The 20,238-nt window shown below is 42.0% G+C and overlaps 1 protein-coding gene across 2 annotated transcripts in view; it reads left to right on the top strand.

The window, feature by feature from the left end:
- LSAMP (limbic system associated membrane protein) overlaps window positions 1-4,485 on the top strand; it is a 631,988-nt gene extending 627,503 nt beyond the window's left edge. For both annotated transcript variants that reach the window (XM_061193121.1, XM_061193122.1), the window contains one exon: window positions 2,010-4,485. In XM_061193121.1, the coding sequence (XP_061049104.1) occupies window positions 2,010-2,107 (98 nt within the window). In that variant the 3' untranslated portion in view covers window positions 2,108-4,485. The remainder of the gene's footprint in view (window positions 1-2,009) is intronic.
- The last annotated feature ends 15,753 nt before the right edge of the window (window positions 4,486-20,238 follow it).

Below are 20,238 nucleotides of genomic sequence, written 5' to 3'. Positions count from 1 at the left end.
CTTTCTGACTTACTCTGTATGACAGTCGCTAGGTCTGTCCACCTCACTACAAATAACTCAATTTCATTTCTTTTTATGGCTGAGTAATATTCCATTATATATATGTGCCACATCTTCTTTATCCGTTCCTCTGTCAATGGACACTTAGGTTGCTTCCATGTCTTGGCTATTGTAAATAGAGCTGCAATGAACATTGTAGTACATGTATCTTTTTGAATTATGGTTTTCTCAGGGTATATGCCTAGTAGCGGGATTGCTGGGTTGTATGGTAGTTCTATTTTTAGTTTTTTAAGGAACCTCCATACTGTTCTCCATAGTGGCTGTATCAATTTACATTCCCACCAACAGTGCAAGAGGATTCCCTTTTCTCCACACCCTCTCCAGCATTTATTGTTTGTAGCGTTTTTGATAATGGCCATTCTGACAGGTGTGAGATGATATCTCATTGTAGTTTTGATTTGCATTTCTCTAATGATTAATGATGTTGAGCATTCTTTCATGTGTTTGTTGGCAATCTGTATATCTTCTTTGGAGAAATGTCTATGTAAGTCTTCTGCCCACTTTTGGATTGGGTTGTTTGTTTTTTTGATATTGAGCTGCATAAGCTGCTTGTATAATTTGGAGATTAATCCTTTGTCAGTTGCTTTGTTTGCAAATATTTTCTCCCATTCTGAGGGTTATCTTTTTGTCTTGTTTATGGTTTCCTTTGCTGTGCAAAAGCTTTTAAGTTTCATTAGGTTCCATTTGTTTATTTTTGTTTTTATTTCCATTTCTCTAGGAGGTGGGTCAAAAAGGATCTTGCTGTGATTTATGTCATAGAGTGTTCTGCCTGTGTTTTCCTCTAAGAGTTTTATAGTGTCTGGCCTTACATTTAGGTCTTTAATCCATTTTGAGTTTATTTTTGTGTATGGTGTTAGGGAGTTTTCTAATTTCTTTCTTTTACGTGTAGTTTTCCCTGCACCACTTATTGAAGAGGATGTCTTTTCTCCATTGTATATTCTTGCCTCCTTTATCAAAGATAAGGTGACCATATGTGCATGGGTTTACCTCTGGTAAGCATACAGTCTTAAATTCAAAAGTCTTTGGTGTGGAAAATACTACTATTTTTCTCTTGTAATGAATCTAAATGAACAGAACTATATAAAAGGAGAAAATGCAACAGGCAAAGCATAGGAGACAAGCTCTTCAGACCTACATTTACTGCCTCAATTCTCTTTGTGTCAGCACACAAATCCCTTCCCCACTTTCCTCTCCATTCCTGCACCCACATCCTCCAAATCTTGTCCACATTGGGAAAACTCAGGTGGCACTGGGAAACCCACAGACAGCCCCTCCAGGATGAATTCTGGGCAAGTTCAAGCTTCAGTTCTGCTTCTGGTTTGGACCTGCCTTGCTAGGCTTTTTTGTTTTTGTTGTTATTGTCTTTAGTTTTTATTTTTAAAGTGTCAAATGAAGACTTTGAACCAGAGGATCCCCTGCTGCTGCTTAAGATTCCACAATGAGTTGACTTATTTTCTGCCTTGCAGCTAAGGTGCCACCCAGCCATAAATGTTACTTTGAAACAATTCCCCTCCCCATTAACAAATAAATAATGACTGCTTCCCCCCGAGAAAGGAGAAAGTCACAGATTGGTTCCATGTTTATTGATGGAGATGCTGTGATGAATCAGCTGGAGGATCCCATGTCTGGCTGCTGAAGGACCCTCACCAGTGCTTGGAATCTTAATGAGTGCTGGCATCGCAGTGCTGTGCAGAGCAGGGCGTGCAGGATGAAGTTGGGCAAAGAGGAGACCACTCCTCCATCACACAAGATACCCCTTAAAATACTTACAGCTCAAGGAGAAGGATTTAGAAAAGATCCTGAGCCCTTCTTGGGCTGCATATAAGTGCCCTGACTTTGAGATGCTGGTACATGGCCCAGTCTTACCTCTGACACAGTCAGCTGTGAGCTGTGACATAGAGTGGGCCAGATGTAACTATTCTCTTTTCTCTCTCTCTTTTGCACTGCAGGACCTGGGTCGGTGAGAGGAATAAACGGATCCATCAGTCTGGCCGTACCACTGTGGCTGCTGGCAGCATCTCTGCTCTGCCTTCTCAGCAAATGTTAACAGAATAAAAGTTTAAAAATAATTAAAAAAAAATAAAACACACAAAAATGCGTCACACAGGATACAGAGCGAGAGAGAGAGAGAGAGAGAGCGAGATGGGGGGAGACCGTTTATTTCACAACTTTGTGTGTTTATAAATGAAAGGGAAAATAAGAAAACGAAGAAGAAAATACAACATTTAAAACAATTTTAAAGTCCATCAATAAAAATTGACGTATAATTCAGGGTGGGAAAATTTCTACCAAGAAATGTGTATATCTAAGCAAATGTATACTGTGTAAAGACTCCATCATGGTAAAGAGATCCAATGTTGTAAAAATAAGACAAGTGAAGAAGTACCAGATGGATATTAACCCTCCACCACCACACACACACACACACACACACACGCGCGCACACACACACACACACACACGCACACACACACTTTATCCTTCCTTCATCTTTTTTCATTTGTGGGGAAAGAAAAAAATACAGTCTTGCAGGTCTTGCCTTTGGTGTTTATATTTCCATCATCATTTTATTCTGATTTTTATTTGAGCTGACTCATAGCCATTCAGACTATCAATGGAGTCCTGCCCTGAGCCTTACCTGGCTTTCCAGCCTCCACTCTCTCTCCAACTTTTAAGACCATCTCCTTTCCCTCCAGTGTGTTCTATCTCTCCCACATCTGTCCGGGATATGCCCCCTTTATCCTCCCCCCGCCGCTTCCCTTCACTCCCCCCCGCACCCCCCCCCCAGCACTAGTCACGCCGCAGATGCTAGGAAGTGCCATTTTAATTCTCTCCACTGAGTGCGCGTGCTGTCTCTCGCTCTCGACGTGGGAGTACGTGTGTGTGAGCGTGTGTGCCTCTCTCTAAAGCATGCCGAGGGAATGGTCCATGTGTACATAGACTCATTGTGCAGTAGATGCTGTCCCTCATCGTAATCTTGAGATGTGGCTGTGACAAGGGGCTGGGGCCGTGGTGGGAAGGAGGCCAGGGGCAGAGCCGCTCCCCCATCCACGGCTGTCACAGGACCTGTGTGTATCAGCCCAAGCTGGGCCCCGCCTCCAGGCAGAACCTCATCTTCCTCCCAGTGCAGTCGTCAGAACCCAGTCCAGAGTCACTCAGATTATCACTGTCAGTGAAAGTGCCTACTATTGATGGGGTGAGCCAACAGCAGAAAGAATCAGTGATGCGGATGAGGTGACCTAAGAGAGAAGGTTTACCGACTTCACTCTTGTTTCCCGCGTCTGAGGGATTCATGTATCTCCTGGCTTTTTGCAGACTTGGTCCTGCTCTGCGGCAGGAATGAGTAGCATGTGTGTGTGGAGCAAATTCCCAGAAGCAGGAAGGTCTCCAAGTGTTAAGTCCTAATGAAAGGATGATGAGCCACGTGGAGATCCTAAGCAGCCCTGGTTTGCCCCCTCTCCAATCTTCAAATAACACTGCATTTGCCCCATGGATTTCCCTGAGCAGAGATTTTCCCTATTTCAGATAAAATACAGTGAGCGTGAGCAAGGCAGGAGAAGTACAGATGCCCAGGTCCCTACTCATATGGTAGAATTACTATCACAGCCCCAATACAAAGCACTAGCCATAAGAAAAAGGAACCCCCCCCCCCCTTGTGCTCCTTTGCAGCTCTCTGTCCTGGTGTTTTAGGCTAATACTTTATTTGGCGGCCCACATCATCTCCCTTCTCATCCACTGATGGTGTTTGCAGCACCACTGTTCATAGTATTCCATCATTATCTTAGGCCTGGCCACTAGGAACGGCATTATATTCCATCTTTCCTGCTCACTCTTGGCTTCTAGTCTCCTGAAAAAGATACGGTGGGGCATATAGTGTTTAAGTTTACATCTACAAGAGTCATCTTGCCATTAACACTGAAATGTGAGTTCTTGACCAGAAGAGCTGAGAAACTTGTAATCATTTAGCCAAAACTTATATACATACCACAAAGCTTGGCATCACCACCACACAAGAAGGATTTTCTTAGGAAAAGCCTTACAGAGAGATCTGGCTCTCTGTGTGTAGATATCTTTGTCAGGAAACCAACCATTGCTTTCACTTAGATAGGAGGCATTGGAAATGGCTCAGTTAGTGAAAGGACAGAGGATTGTTATTGAGGTCATAATTGAATGTATTTCAGCAGAGCCAAATATGGTACCTCACCAAGTCTTAGAACCTGGAAAATAGCTGTTATGTGATGTGAAACAGGAAACTTCATAACTGTAAATCAGAAAAGGAAGGATGAAAAGGAGGCAGGAAGGAAGGGAGGGAGGAAGAAAAAGGAAAAAAGAGGGAGGATGGAAGGAAAGAGGGCAGGAAGGAAGAAAGAAAAATAAATAAATAAATACGAAATTTATCTGAATAGATTTTATTAATTGAAGGCTCTTTGCAATGAATCTCATCTTTGAAGGTAATGATCTCCTTGATGAGCAGTAATCTTAATCTCTTCTAGGGAATTCTGTTGTTTGTTTTAAAAGCTTAGCACCAGACTTCTTTTATGATTTTGCAGTTTAGACATGAAATAGAAGGACACATTGGGCTTGGTGGTGGGTAAAAGTATTTGTGGCAGATCCTGACATAGGACTGACATTCTTATCCAAGATGGTAACTACTAAAATATAGAGAAGGCGAGCCATATTCCTATGCAGCATCAATTTATTGACAATCAGGGATTTCCCTAACAGTTTAGTCTTCTTAGTGCAGGAATAAAAGCTTATCATCCTTGATGATCAATATTTCCCATATATTGAAGAGTCAGCCGCATCCTTAAGTGGAAGCTGTAGTGGAGTGCATGCTAATTTAAAGATATATAAGAAGAGAAAAGTAATAGGAGTTAATTCTGATTAGTATCAATTTCAGGAACAGATCCCCATGGCACGTCACAGAATTTAATCACACACCTAGGTTTCTTATTGTCTCTACCCTATCCTAAGGACAAGGTCTTGGCTTTATGGAAGGAGATTATCCATTGAAAGGCATGTCTTTGCCATGTCAGCACCATTTGTTCCCTGAGTTTTATTATAATGGTCCGTATATTAAACATAATTAAACATGTATTGAATATTGTGGTGTTTGCTTATATCTCTGGTAGGATCTGGGTATTTTGTCCTGTCTCCTGTTTCAGAGCAATCATTGACCCCAGAAACCTCATAGGTTTGAGGATGTTTTTAAACGATGTGAAAAATGGAAGAAAACGTAGTTTGGAGAAAGGTCAGGAAAAAGGTAGAAGCCAGAGAACTGACACCAAGAGAGTAAGTTTAAACATGGGACTTCTTGGAATTTAGTTCATCGCAGTGCGATAAATCTCTTCAAGAATTTTATCCATTGGTAATCAAAGCCTGAAACCCTACAATGAAAAGAACCAACTGGTTGGAAACAGTATACTGAAAGGAGTGAAATACATCAATTAAACTGAATGGCTAATATATTTAATGTCCTTTGTATGCAAAGTGAAACTCCACCATTCATAAAATAGAATCCTTAGACCTGATTTGCACTTAACTAAAGCGGAAATGACCTTGACCAAGGGCAGTTCCTGAAGAATGGAAACTATCTTAGGTTTTACAACTGCAGAATTATATCCTCTGTGCAATTGTTCACCAGAACGTTTTGCCGTGTTGGAGGAACAGTCTTACTAGTTTTGAGACATAAAATCCCTCTGTTCTAAAAGAACTAAGGCTTAGGGCAAAGTCCTTTCATTTTCCGTTGGGAGGAATTGTCCCATTGACCTTTGCCTTCTCTTCCAAATCAGACAGACGTCACCCTTGCCCTGAGCATTTTTTTACTACATCTTCAGACAATTGGGGCTATTCATAGAGACCTTGTAAAAGTACTCGTGATTTTCATGTTCTTGGAGGACAGAAACAAAGATCTGTTTCTCCTCCAAAAATGAACTTACCTCCTTTGCACACAAAAACTTAACTCCTCAGCATGAAACTGTTTCTGAGTTATTACCTACTAAGTTATTAGCTTCTTAACAGTTCCAGAATCATAGATTCCATCCCCAGGTTAGTTGTGGTTTGACTGTTTCTGTTGGCTTGTGTCCCAGAATTTCCCATTTTGTTTTTTGCAGGTCTTGAATTATTTGTGGAAAAATAATATATATGTGTATGTATTTTTTTTAAATCTTATCTTTACAGATGCTATATTTACAATATTGTATGTATTATAAAACAAATCTAGAATAATGATTTAAACTTAAAAGGAAGAAAAGTACTGAATTTGGTTTTAAAAAAAGAGCTATGCTTCATTTAGAAAGACATGGAGCCCCGTTTTTCTACTTTGTAATGATTTGTTTAAAAGGAATTTGCTTATGGACCATGTTCCATGGGAATAACCATGGCCTTATTTTTCTCTTCAACTTTAAAACCTTTCAGCCTGTATTTAGTCTTGGTTCCTAATAACTATCATTTTTTTATAGAAATATAAGTGCAATGCTGTACCTGACCTACAAAAACTATTAATATTTTGAAGACAAATATTAAACACACCACAGAAATTGTTAGATAAAAACCCTGAGTTAAGAAATGCAAATCCAATTTAGGAAGGCTCCTTTACTTAAGTGTTTAAAATATTTCTTCTCCAAAGACTGCATTTGCTCCAGTGGTGTAAATTTTCCAGAGCGGTTGGCATAATATCTGTAAACGTCTCACTAAAGGCAAAATGGAGTTTACATTTATGCGCATACAGTAGAAGAGAAGTAAACTATTCTCATTTGCAGCTATGTTGTTAAATGTGACCAACTGATATTCAAGAAAGAATTTGTCTTCACCCAGCAACGCACATGACTTTCCTGTTGGCAAGCAAGCTGGTGTTAATGTTAGGGGTAGGTTTAGCATTTACACCAGTGTAAATGTTTATGGATATCATGGAAAACTTATTTTAAAATCTTGATTTCCCTTCAGTGCATTTACATACTGTGTGCTGATTAATAAATTAGGCACCAATCATGTGTAAATCAGTAGTTTATGTACATAATATAAACTATGTAAACTTCATTTTTCATGCAGGGCGCAAGTTCAGCTAAACCTATGAATCTGAAAGGAAAAAAAAATTAAATAAAAATAAATGAAAACCAAAGCATGTCACAGGTCAGAATGGGAAGAAGGATGACTAATTGCCCAAACAAGAGGTTGTCTCAGCAAAAGGAAGCAGACCCACAGAACTGTTAAAGGTTCACATCCTGCTCAGGTCACAGGAGGCCACCTCTTTGTTCCTTCAGGACCTAAGTGGAGTTTTTCCCAACGATTGCCACAGTTTTCTCACCTGACCCCAGAGCAAGGGAAATGGAGAGACAGGAAGGACGGACTTTTAAGGGCTCATGTGTCTGTTACATCAACTCTCAAGTGTCTTCTTGTTATCTCTTACTTACCACCTAAGAAGTCTCATTTCAACAGCTCCAAGGAAAGTAAGTTACCTATACCTTGATGAGCAAAATATTATTCAGTTTTTATTTTCCATCCAACAAAGACATTGGGAGAGCTTCTTTGTCATCTCAATCCTAAGAAATTGAGGGGTGTTAAAAAACATGTTATATCCTTGAGAAATATCTTGCTAAATCACCCTAGGAAAGAGCTACTCTTGCTTAATCTGGTAGATCTATTTTCTATATGTCTCTATCCTGACTGTTGCAAATGAGGACAGAATCATTTTAATCGGGAGTATCTCTCTCAGGCCCGTTCTCTTGAAATCTTTTTGAAGTGTCTGTTGTGTTTAACAGAATGACATATACATGTCTTCTGCAATCTGCACAGCTGGTACATAAATAGTCATCAAAGAGATCACTACAGGGACCACATGAATTTTCTGCAAAGACTGTTATCGAAAGAAATTTAGGTCAAATTAATATTACGCTTAAAGTACACTCTACCCAATATAAATGACAACTTTATAAAGTGAGGTAGGTGGAAGGTGGATTGGGAGTCAGGAAAATTGGATCCTAGCCCTGGGTCTGTACTATAAGCAAGACATGTGACCTTAGGTAAATTAGTTAAACTTTCTGAGTCTTGGTTTTCTCATCCGGAAAGTGAGAAATTTGAATGACATCTCTAAAACTTCTGTCTTCTCTAACTTCTCTGATTCTGAATAAGAATTTAATCCTCCTGTAGCACTGTGCCCGCCTCATCATTCTAAGCAGCTATTTGTCGTCTCTGGTTTGATCACTTTGATCTAGTTTGATCTTCACTTCTCAGAACCATCATGCCAACATCTCCATCTCAAAAGCCAAAACTTTCTAGAATACAGGGTCCCCGGACTGGTTATATAATTCTCTTCTGATCAAAACTTCTTAACAATGTAGAGAAGGGACACATTCAAATTATACTGCTGGCATTGAGAGAGCTGGAGTTGTTTCCTTAGTTAAAATATTATGAAATCTAACTGTTGAACTATATTCTAATAATCTTTCATAGGGAGAAAATAGCCAGATTAGGTATTAGGCATGTAATAAGTGAGGAAGTTGTGCATGTGAAGGGAAACAGTTTTTTCTCATCCTGGGCCAAGTGCCTCATGATAGTAAATGGTTGTCCTTGAAAACTCTTTGCTTGTGCTGGTGGCCATAAGCATGTGGTCCCAGGCAGATTCAAAGGCTGTTCTATGAGAAACAGACAAGATAATATATTTTGTTTTGGAAGGAACTTCTCATGGCATAAGTGTCCCTAAACTTGACTTATAGACTATGTAGTCAAGTAAATGGATGGAGAGAAAACAAACCTCATTTTCAAAAAGTACAAGTCAGGACCATTTTAAAAAGACAAGTTGAAAATAGGACAAAAATAAACACGTTTTAGCAGGTTATAGAGCTGAATATAGTAAGAGTTGTGAAGGCCAAAATCAAATGTGAAAGTTAAGTACTCTGAGCAGAGCATAAGTAGAGAGGATGGTTTCTCAGACGATTAATGAGGAATTATTACCGTGTGCCATGTTCTGGATGGATTGAGCACAGCTGCACTTGTCTTGACGCAACAAAGTATAGCCCCACGTTATCCTAGATGCTCAACTTAGCATCTGTCCAATGGTAGCTTTTCATTCATCGCTTACGAGAACAGAAAGAATCCGAGTCTCCTGTGCACTGAAAAGCAGGGATTATTCGTAACTTCCCAGCATCAATATCACTTTATATAGATAAGGATTTACAATGTGCTTAGAGTATGTATGAAACTCTCTTTAAGTGGGAAAATGACCTGCCCACGAGACAACTCCCCATTTCCAGGGTGATTTCAGAGGTGCCTCTTTTTGAGTGATGCTCCTGGGCAACTCCCACATCTATGTTCTTCTCTGCACAAGCCCTCTCTATATAAAGCCAGGCACAGAGTAAAAATCTGCTTCTTGCAAATGAAGAGAACCCTTGGAACCACTAGCTTCCTGGCATGCGGCAGTAATTCTAAGCTATCTGGAGCCTTGTTTGTTTTTTAAGCTCACTTCCCTGAGTCTTTGCTCTTCACCAGAGAATGTTAAAGGTTCATCCTGGTGAATTACAACCAAGTTCTGCTCCCTAAGTGTTTACTGGGAGTGGGAGAAGGGAAAAGTGAGGAAATTACAGAAGGAGAGAAGCATGGGAGAAAACCTCCAGCTTCCTTCCCCTTCCACCTTCCTTCTCACTGCTCTATTGAAGGGTGTATAAATCCTGCTCTTGGTTAGAATTCTCCTTATTAACAGTGTTATATACATATAAATATATATATATGAATATATTCCTTTTTTCATCCCTCTAGACATAAACAAAACTTTCCTTGATGACAAAAACTCATGGCCATTTTTTTGTTTGGGTTTTTTGTTGTTCAAGGCTTTTTTATATTTGTTTATTGGGTGGATTTTTTTTCCCCTGGATACTAGCTCTGTGAAGGAATATAAAAAGCGTAGTGTGTGTTAAAAAAAAAATTAAAATTAAAAAAAGCTTTTTTCCTTTTCTTTTTAAATGTATTTAAATTCTGTTTCTCTGTTCTGTTACTTTACACTTATGAATGCTCTGCTCTTCTGTGATCTTAAAACAAAATGAAATAAACGTGAAAAGGAGATGTGTCTTCATTGACCTGAGTCAGTGATCTCGTGGTTGACTGCACTGCTTCTTGGAAGTTTTTCATGAATAAGATAGGAAATGAAGCCAATGATAATGAAAACTATGTGAAGAAGGGGTGGACCACACACTGAAGAATCACTTGCAGGCCCTCTATCAATGTCTCTTCTATCACAGAAGGTAATGTGGTATTTACAGTAATTGTCTTCATCTAAGCAAAGAGAGTCTCTGAAAGTTTTTTCTTTTTCTCCCTCAAGGACTCATAAGAAATAAGCAGAAATTACCATTGAAAAGCTACAGATAAAGCATTAAGAATTTTTGATTGTTAGACTTGAGAGAGACCTTAGGACATGATACCAAAAATCATTAGGGAGTATATCTCCATAATAGGGGTTATCTTTAAGGTTGAGTTTTAATAAGTTCCAACCTGATAGCAGTAGGAGGAAATAAATTACCTTCTAAAGCCACTTTTTTTTTTTTAACTTATTCAATAAGCAGTTTGTTCTCTATTCTTGCTGAGAGCTGTTACCTTCACAACATGTTTTCAGAATCTCTATAGAGTCCCTATAGCATTGCAAAGGACAGACAGGACATGGCAGGAGGAAATGAGACATAAGCAATCCAAAGAGGTGAGGTTGACTAATTGTGCATCAGAAGTGATCGGGAGGGTCTGAAGTTTGACGCTGAGCTGCCAAACTGGATCAGAAAAAATAAGAGAACTGATCCCAAATCGGGGTGGGTGGCTGGGAGAGAGGGTGAGGGAATGAGCACTCATGATCGCCTTCAATAATCAGCAAAGGGTCTCAGACAGAAGCAAAACCTCCTCTCCCCTCCGGTTCAAAAAGATAGTTTAAGGGCCCAATCTCCCCAAATTTGAATTTTATATAAAACTCTTGAAAGTGCCTTCTTCAATGAGTTTGCCAAACTCAAGGTTAAAGACATAGTTCTCAAGTAAGACAGCCCTCACATCAGACACCAGCCACAAATTCAGGGTCCTCAGGCCCCCTCATTTCTGATTAGCTGGCTACAAATTCAGGGGTTCCCACTCACCTCTCAGATTTAATAATTTCTAGAATGACTCACAGAACTCAGGAAAGTGTAATACTCATGATCACAGTTTTATTATACAAAAGGATACAAATCAGAATCAGCCAAAGGGAGAGACGTGTAGGGGGAGGTCTGAGAGAGTCCCAAACATGAAATTTCCATTGTCCTTTTCCTGTGGAGTCAGAACACATTACCCTCCAAACACACTGATGGGTGACAATGCACAGTCACCCACCCAAGATGTGGTGCCCAGAGGTCTTACTGGAGTTTCATTGCTTAGGCATGATTGATTGAATCACTGGCTACACAGCTGAACTCAATCTTCCAGGCCTCCTCCCCTGACAAGATGTCAGGCTGATATCACTACCACGTGACTCAGAGCTCAGTGCTCTAAACACATGGGGGGTCAGTCTTTAGTCATCTTGTTAACACAGACTCTCTAGGGGCCCACCGTGAGTCCCCTCATTAGCTAAACTATCAAGTGTGGTCCAAGGGGGCCCGACATGAAATAACAAAGAAACTCCTATTACTAGAAAATTCCAAGGATTTAGAGGTTACCTCCCAGGAACTGTGGACAAAGGCTAGCCAAAGTCTTTATTATGTCCCTCCCATTACAAATCTTGTGAAAAACCACCTGAGTCTCAATTAGCATTGTCCCCAGCTGACTTGAGATTTTATTTCCTTTAAGCCTCAGAAGCTTCAGGGTTAAAAAATTAACACCAGCTTGAGGCTTTGCTATCACTGGTAGCTCAGAAGAAATTCCTTCTTGTATACCCCAATTTTCTACTCCCTTTATACCCATCTATTTAGAAGTATGTCCAAAACAATAGGTGAGATTAGGAAGAAGGTGAGTCTGTGATCTCTTAAGGAAAGGACCATGTCTTTTCCACCCTTGTGATTCTTTCACACCTAGCATGGTGAAAGGCTAATGGCTTAGCAAACATTTGTCAAAATAGAATTGAGTTGTGTTTAATGCAACCAACAAATTTACTCCATGTGGAATTCTTTTCTACCAATCACTATAACCTCACCACAGCTGTGGAAGATGTCTGAATGTAAATCTTTGGAACAAAAGGCAGATCCCTCCCTTACACATACACAAAACTGTTACACAAATATGGAAAACTTGGCTGCCCATAATCCCAAGACTGAAGTCTTAATGGTCTTTGCTGTGAAGACAAAAAGGTCCTCTTTCCACTTTCCTACCTAAGTTGTTCTCTTGTACTCCCTAGACTGGAGACTGGCCAGTTGGGGTAGATTTCCATCAGTCAAAGCTATTTCCTGACCAAAGAATCTCAAACTATTGAGGATCTATAGCAAACCCTGGGAGTTGTATGGGAGAACATGCATGGAGGGGGTGCATCATCTAACTGAACCATCTCTCATAGACCCAACCATTCTCAATGAGATGGTGCTGGCTGACTTGGCATGTATTTTAAAACAAGACATTAAGTTTTCCCTCCATAAGATAGTGTGAAATTTTGACTGGCCATGTTATCTTTACTTTGTGTCATTTCCACCTGCTCACCCTGCCCCTGTCTAGCCTCCCAGATCAAACTAGACATCCACTGATCTAGTAGCAAAGGCTCCTATTTCCCAAAGAACCTCTACCTTAGGTTCTGTGTGCCTGGAGAAGATGCTCCTAGTAATGGGAGCAAATACCAGAGGTAGATCCTGATCAGAAACCCAGGAATGGGGAAGCATGCTGATCCGGTTAAGAGAAATGGTACAGTTGTAGCCCCAAGCAGCTCCAGCTTAAGAGCCAGCAGAAGCTCCCAGGCAATGGTCAATGGAAGAAGTGTGGCAGCAACCACAGGCTCCACCCATAGACCTCTATTCTGTTAACACTTTGACTCCAAATCCTTGGACTAGGAACATGCCTCTCTATCCTTCTCTTGTTTTCTGGCTCCTAGACGATTAGCCTAATTTGCACTACTGAGTTTTTGCCTTAATATGTAAACTCTCAAGCTCTGAGCCAGCAATTCTGAGATTGCATAGCCTTCAAGTAGCATCAGTTCACCCAGATACATTATTATTTGAGTAAATTCTGAAAGAAAAAAGAAAACAAAAGTTCCCAGAACCAAGAGGACTCGCCAGGGGAAGGACTGAAAATTCCTTCTGGATGGAGTCACTTCCTACAAGCAAGAGAGCTGGATTGTGCGCTTGAAAAAGCTCCTTATGCTCCCCAGGTCTGGCCAATCCCTCCCCACGCAGCCCTTCCCCAGCCTCTACCAGCTACACTGCCCTGAACTGATTTAGCCCGGCCTGAAGAGTTATGTAGCCCAGTTAAAAAAACAGTGAGTGAAGAGGAGGCCTAAGTCATTCCCATTAAATACACATGGGCTCTCCCAAGACACAGACATCCCTCTACCCTACCCCCAGTCACCATGCAGCCATGTTCTGAGACCTGGAGAATCTGTCTCAGGGCATGACTAGTGATACAATGGAGAAAGGTACAGAGCTCTCCCTGGGAATCTATTAATCCTTTGTTATACAAACTCCATCTTCCTGTGAGAAAGCCCAAACCAGGCTTCTTGACGTTCGGCAAGGACCAGATCCTTATTCCTAAGTAGCAACATCCTGGTATTTTTCCCTCTTTGATCCTAATTTGTGATGGAATAATGGTACTTTCAGGAAAACAAGATATTTGGGTATCAACTAGTTGAACTACCATGAACCCCAATTACCCAGTTCTGCCTCACATCCTAAATGAACATTGAAAAGAAACAGAAAAATGCAAACACAGGAGAGTTAGTTTCCAAGTATGGTTAGTGTTCACAATGCAGGCCTGCAGTCCCCGGGCTGCTGTGATACTGACCTTCCTGTGAATTCCTTTTTCTTGCCCTTGCCTATATACACTGCATCTGAACTGCAATGAACTGAGCTTTCCTTTTCTTTTTTTCCTGTTTAAAGCACCTTAGGCAATAGGCTCCTCACCTTCCCAAAGTCCTTTTGAAAAATAAGAAGTAATAAAGCAGAGGTTAAAACAAAAATTCCTGGTGGATACAGTCTCTGTTTTCATTAACATTTTAAATGGTTATTTCTAATGGTACATTTAACTAAAGCTAACTTATCCATAGGAAGAGAATGTAGCCATTAAGATCAGCATCTGTTGAACAAACTGAGGCTCCACATCCGGTGATGCACGATTATAACACCAAGAGTATTACATGTTAACAGCGGACTCATTAACATTAATTGCTGCATTTAGTCCCACTTAAAACTTCCTGCATATATAACATTTGCTAAATACATTATCCTTTTTGAAATAAATACGCCCTAAAATATCATCACATAAATAACAAAGGAGCTAAATGGAGATTGGCACGTGTGATGTACTGATGAGAAGAAAGGAGAGCTAATGAAGACATCCGTGGCTAGACGAGGTGGAGAGAGAAAGCCACCATTTGTTGATGCGGTACAAAATTCAGCCTGAAAGGGGAGACTCATGCAGAAGGGGGTGGCAGCTGCCAATGCAAGGTAATCAACAAGTTGTTCAATGCGAGTGGTAGAAAAAAACTCTGGAGAGGTGTGAAAACACAGATGCCAAATACTGTGCTATTTGGTTTGCGTGAAGAGGCTATAGTGGGCCAGACACCATGCTTAATTATTCACTTGCTCCCTGAGGGCAAGCTCATGTCAGTTGGAGTTTCTGGCTGGAAAGAAGATATTTGACAATGATTTATAAGTCACTCCTTTCATGATGCAAATATGGCATTTTAATGACTCTTTCAGAGTCCTGCCATTTGGCCAAACAGACTATGAATGGCTAGAGCTGGGTCCGAGTTGAACTGGGATCCCTAAAAGATGGGGCTGTGAGCACAGTTTATAAATAGAAGGGGCAGCTTTTCAGAAGAGTGTTATGTGAGATGAAGTTGTGGCAGCAAATCAGCACTGCCTATTGGAAGAAATGGCTATGACGCTCGTGTGTGATATGACATGGGATTGCTCTAACGAAGAGGAGACGAGTCTGAAAGGAAAATTCATGAATGCTTTTTCCCCATCCCCCCGAAAGCTGGTTAGGGGAAAGGAGGAAGAGGAGAGAAAACCTAGTGAAGAATAAATTGCTGTCATTGGCACAAAAGGGTGTCATAAGATTATTCAGGAACCCCAAATCAAGAGTAGGGCTGAACTCCATTTGGAGGTTAAGGTGGTGTGGGAAAGTGCAAGGGAAAGACTTTACAGAAACACATTGTTGACAGTGGTGATAAATAAACAATTTTCAAGCCCACATATTTTGTATGTATTATTTTCTCAAATCATCATATGAATTCTGTGAGATTGTTTATACTATTAGTCTCATGGTATATAGAAAGAAACTGAATCTTTCAAAATTAAATAATGGCCCAAAGGAAGTGAATAGACTGGAATCCAAACTCAGATCTGTACACCTCCACAGGCACCGCTCATAACCACAAACTCTATCTCCGAGCACAAAGGAAAGGTACCAGTTGGAAGATTCACTGTAAAAGTACTATAAATTGAAGCAGCATATATCATTTCACAGAACTTCTTTACGTAATTATCCCAGGGCACCAAATAGTAATAATAAATGCAATTTATGGTGGGACAGTAAGAGTTAGTCCGTGTTTCATAGATAAGGAAACTAAGCCTCAGAAAATTAACTGCCTGGCCAAGGTTACACAGCTGGCTGAATAGTGGCACCCCAGGTCCTGATCTCTAGGCCTTCTGGTCTAATATTAGTGTGGTTTCCACTACAGACCTCTCTCCCTGTGGAAACTGGAAGAGGACACTCAGTGGCCAGCTTCACTAGCCCATGTGAATCTGCTTGGAAGGGGTTATGGGCTGAATAGTGGCCCCTCAAAATTCATAGTTGAAGCTCTAAACCACCCCCCCCCCGCCCCAGCCCTCCAGAACCTTAGAATATGACTGTGTTTGGAGATAACACCTTTAAAGAGGTAATCAAAGTTAAATGAGGTCATAAGGGTGGGGCCCTAATCCAATATGAATGGTGTCCTTATAAAAAGAAGAGACACCAGGGATGCAAACACACAGGAAAAAGACCATATGAGGACACAGCAAGTACGTGGCCATTTGCAAGCCAAGGGGAGCCTCAACCCAGCTGGCACTTTGATCTTGGACTTCTAGCCTCCAGAACTATGAGAAAATTAATTTCTGTTGATTAAGTCACCAGTATGTGGCATTTTGTTTTGGTAGTCTCAGCAATCCAATGCAGAGAGCAAGCTTATTGGTCCATGTGAGATTTTGATAAATGTTTTTACTTTTCAACCCTAGGGTGACAATTACTATAGGGACAGGTATTTCTACTCTCACTCCAAATCTGAAGGCAAACCACTGAGGCTTATAAAGTGGTAAATTTGGGGATAAGAAACATTAGTATGTATGTGTGTGTGTGTGGGGGGGTAATATACATACTGAGAGACTCTACACACACACACACACACACACACACTTCATTTCCACTCCCAATAGAAAATACAGTTAGAGAGGGACTCACCCCAGCTCCACAGCATAGATCTACAGATTCATCTGAATTCTGTGAGATGAGCTCTCATTATGGCACAGCACTGAGCACGGAACTGAGAAGCACACATTGACCACTACTGTAGACTCAGCTTGTCACAGCTTCAATGAAACCCAGTTAAAGTATGGGTTCCTTGGCCGAACCTCTGATGGAGGATGGTAAGAAAATGCACTAAGCAGATTCAAGCAGAAAGAGCTGTCAAAAAGGAGCGAAAAGGAAACCGAGGAAGTGAAATGTAAATGTTCAAATATTAGGAAGATAATTAAACAATTATTTAATGATGTGAAGATATATCATTGACTGTTTCTGAAAAACCTATGGCTTTGAAAAACCTATGGTTCTGAAAAACATGCTTCTCCTCTGCAGTGTTATCTTGCCTTGGATCTGGGGAGCATATTTTGACCCTCAAAAGTTGAGACAAGAGTAATGTGTCTCCCCATTTGATAATAACCATATTACGAAAAGTGTTTGCACTTTGAGGGCCCAAAACATTTTTCTCTTCCTATTTCTTATCTGCATCACAATGCATTAACCTCAATGAGAAATATTTTATCTCCAAAGTGCATTCTTAGAATGTCCCCAGCGTGTTCCAGAATAAGGGTCAAACACCAAGATGGCCACCCTGCTGAGAGCTCCCTCTGAGTGACCACGAGATGGCCATCCTCCCCCCTGCCCCACCATTCAATCATACAGATAGACAACCACTCCTCACATGGCAAACTAAGCTGTACTGACCAAAACATTTTCATGAGACCATTTGTTGTGGTGAATGAGTTTGGACATCTCTGCCCACGCCCATATGCATTGATTTATCTCCTGCCAAAACAGTTTTTAATCATCCTATCCAGGCTTTCTAAATGTGACCCCCATCCCCCAAATCTGGAACAAGATTGGGTAATGTTGGCAAAATAGTAACTGAAACTGGGATAGGGAAAATCCCTTTCAACCTTCCCACCGCTTGTACAGCTATAGCTAGCATAGACCTCGAAAAATCTCCCTCTTTCTTTTGTACTTCTAGAGAAGATGAAAGGGATTAGGTCAGGAGTTACAGATGTGATTCAAAAGAACTCATTTTTGAAGGTATATGTTGCTGTTGGGCTTTGCTTTGTTTGTTGATGAGTAGGTGGCAGAAGCCTTTTCAAGAGTGTTTGTCATGTACATTTGGATTCTGAGCAGCTACTGGTCTATTTCCCAAAGGACAAGCTAGCCCATAGAGGTCAGTGGAGAGAGAGTGAGCATGAAGCCTGGATCAGATAACAAAAGCAGATGTGGCTGATGGCGCTGGGCAAGGCGGGCGTTAATAAGCCCGCATGCACCTGGGGTTCTGTCAGACAGGAATGTATGACATAATTGTTTCTGCCTCTAATGATCTAGTGATGTGGGAGACATGAGAATACTAAAACAAGACAGAAAAATGGAAACTCATTTCTAGCAGCTGCCAAACAAAATGGGATGTAAAATAGGAGAGAGGTATATTGAAATGTTCATAAGGTTCACTTCACCAGAATGAAATTTTACCTCTCACAGATGTCAAATCCTTCCCCCTTTTTCATGCATAAGTCCCCTCCCATTTCCCATCAAACTGTTGCTCACCGCGTTCTTCCTGCATCCTTTGCTGTCATTCTATTCCCACATCACTGTCACTTTGCCTCTCTCGCTTCTTAATTTCCTTCATTCTTCCTATTCCTTTCTCTCCTCTCCATTATCCTGTCACAAACATGCTCTTACAGTTTCTGTCTCTCTCTCTCTCTGTCCCTCCTTCACACACACCCTTCTCATTCATTAGTAATTAACCTGAGAACCACATCTCCTATGCCCAGCAGCTGAATGGAGCTGTAAAAATGCTCCCTTTGAGAAACACCCAGAGGTGACGGGGGCTGCAGGTGGGCGGTAGGGTAGGCGCTGCTGCGATGCTCGCAGCCGCCACGAGGGGGCAGAGGTGCGCGCCCACGGGCGAGCGCCCCCGCCGAGCACACCCCAGAGTGCTTGGGGAGGCGGGCTCGGAAGGTCGCCTCTCGGGCGAGCACAGCTGGGCGCTGCGAATAAGCAAGCGATTCCTGATGAGTGCGGGCGGGGTGAATTCCGCCTCGGGCTAGTACAGATACATCTTTTCCAGAAACAAAGGCGTGAGTCACGCTGTCTCTGATAAGGGAAGGAAAAGAGGCCGAGCTGGGCGAGCCCGCTGGGCGCCCCCGCAGCCGTGCGTGTCCCCGACGTTCTTGTTTGCTGCCCTCAGTCTGGGCCCCTGTGGCCCCGCGCCCATTCGCGCTGCTCCTAGTCCCCCTCCCCTGGTAGCTGGACCTTTCACCCCTGTCGCGAGGTCAGGAGGAATCTAAAAGGCGGCGTTGTGTGTTTGGCCACCTGGGGGCCAGGCAGTGATGGAGCCGGCCTGCAGAGTGTGTGTGCGTATGTGTGTGTGCGTGTGCGTGTGTGTGTGTGTGTGTGTGTGTGTGTGTGCGTGCGTGTGTGTGTGTGTTGCAGGGGAAGATTGATTTGCAGCCCACAAGGGCCAGCCCGGCGAGCAGCCCTGCCCTGCGAGTGCGGCTGTGAGCAGTGACAGTTTGGCGAACTGGACGGCAGGTGGCGGTAACGCCACCTGTCAACCTACAGGCTCCTCGTAGCTGGAATTGGAGCTCTGGGAAAGCGTCATAGGTCAGTCCCCGACACACACACACACACACACACACACACACACACACACAAACACACGCGCGCGCGCGCGCACTCCTGGTGCCCTGCTGGGATTCCACTCCTTCTAAAATATTCCAAAATAAGGTGGAGAGGGGTAATACCATTAATAAAATAGTAATAATAAACATTTATTGAGGGCTAACTATGTGCCAGGCATATACTGCTTTTACGTGAACGGCAGTAAAATAATAACTAATAGCAATATGCCAACAAAACGTTGACTGAGAAATTAATTCTATCTTATTTCCGTGGTTTCAGGTTGAGAGTATGAGAGGTATTTTTTCCCTGCCAAGAAGGTAGTTAGGTCTGGCGTCTTCCTACCTCCGGAGGAGCTAGAAGCCTTACTTATTTACTTTTAGAGAAGCTAGGGTTATCTGGCTACCTTTAGGCAAGATTCAGCCTCCAGAGTGTTTCCTCCAGAACGTATTTTTGTAGTGGAAATTTTCATGAAACTACCCAGATTTACAGCTTCCCTTGAACAAGTAGAACATCTGGAGACACTGGTCCTAAAAGGCAACCATCGGTGGGACCCGAGGAGCAGGGTCAAGTTTGCCACAGTACCTGCCTTGCCCTATTGTCTTACACTCAGCTTTTTCACCTGCCTGGCCTTGTGAGGCATCTGAACATGCGATTCCTGGTGTACTCAGGGCTCACAGAGGTTGAGAACTGAGCTATCAGAGAAGAAGGAGCCTCGATGAGGAGACTCCTTTCTCATGAAGAGAAAGGGAATGGCTGATCTGAGGACTGAGTTGGATTCAGGAGCCTGGGAAGTATAGCCTGATAAAGGGTATCACAAATAAATCAGCACTCTGCTTCCACACAGTGCCCAGGGGTGGCCAAAGCTTGGGAGAGAAGAGTGTTGTGACGCCTGGGGCCACA

The sequence above is a fragment of the Eubalaena glacialis genome, chromosome 6 (assembly GCF_028564815.1).
Source record: "Eubalaena glacialis isolate mEubGla1 chromosome 6, mEubGla1.1.hap2.+ XY, whole genome shotgun sequence".
NCBI lineage: Eukaryota > Metazoa > Chordata > Mammalia > Artiodactyla > Balaenidae > Eubalaena > Eubalaena glacialis.
This window is presented reverse-complemented; position numbering and strand designations above follow the sequence as displayed.